Genomic DNA, 821 nt, shown 5'->3' with positions numbered 1-821 from the left:
TGTTGTCTGTTCAAATTTCCTACAGATAAGCACACCTACCTGGAGTTTTCAAGGAGAACACTGTATCATATATCAAGTTGCAGAGTAGCTTGATGTTGTGTCGTGTCTTGCAGCTCACCTGAAAAACATTTTTTTTTCCAAAGTCAGAAAGAATGTTATGAAAAATAGAAGATGAGTTGAATCCACAAATTTCAGACTATAATCAATGCTAGTAAAAAATTATGAATAAAAGTAATACTACTTCCCTGTAACTTATATATTTAAATTCATGTCCCTGTCCTTATACTACAATCTTCCAAGGCATTGTCTCTGCTTACCTCAATGGTGTCCAACACTCGAGGGAGCCCAAGCTTATCTGCATCAATGACGTTGATGAATCTGTCCCTAATCATTTGCTGGAGGTCCTCGCTCCACGATGGAGGGAACTTTTCCTTCACTAGATCATAGTGTGTCCCCACAATAAGCACAGGAGAGTTTGGAGCTCGTGCCTTGAATAGCAAAAATAACAATCAAAATATATATTAAAGATACAGCAAGACTTAGTAGTGCAATTTGACAAGTTCTCTCCACTCCTTTTTCTTTCACCTAGCATCTTTGAATTCAATATGGCATAATTTTTTTTTTTTTAATACATGCTCAACACCTCTATAGCTACTGACTATATTACAAGTTTTTAAATGGGAAACATGATACATGATTTTTCAGGCTAAAAAGTGACATTAAGCCTACTTCTGATCAGCTGCAGCTTCTCAATCATTGCAGTCATGGCCAATCAACTGAATAACTGTTTACCTTACAATACTTTGAGTAGGCATGATACA

At 36.3% G+C, this 821-nt stretch overlaps 1 protein-coding gene across 10 annotated transcripts in view; it reads right to left on the bottom strand.

Moving 5' to 3' along the window:
• Window positions 1-821, bottom strand: part of LOC119588069 (leucine-rich repeat serine/threonine-protein kinase 1-like) — a 34,372-nt gene that overhangs the window by 15,317 nt on the left and 18,234 nt on the right. For all 10 annotated transcript variants that reach the window (XM_037936766.1, XM_037936764.1, XM_037936767.1 and 7 more), the window contains exons 22-23: window positions 318-488; window positions 40-118 (exon numbers count right to left, since the gene is read on the bottom strand). In XM_037936766.1, coding sequence (XP_037792694.1) covers window positions 40-118; window positions 318-488 — 250 coding nt within the window. The remainder of the gene's footprint in view (window positions 1-39; window positions 119-317; window positions 489-821) is intronic.

The sequence above is a fragment of the Penaeus monodon genome, chromosome 23 (genome assembly GCF_015228065.2).
Source record: "Penaeus monodon isolate SGIC_2016 chromosome 23, NSTDA_Pmon_1, whole genome shotgun sequence".
Classification (NCBI taxonomy): domain Eukaryota; kingdom Metazoa; phylum Arthropoda; class Malacostraca; order Decapoda; family Penaeidae; genus Penaeus; species Penaeus monodon.
This window is presented reverse-complemented; position numbering and strand designations above follow the sequence as displayed.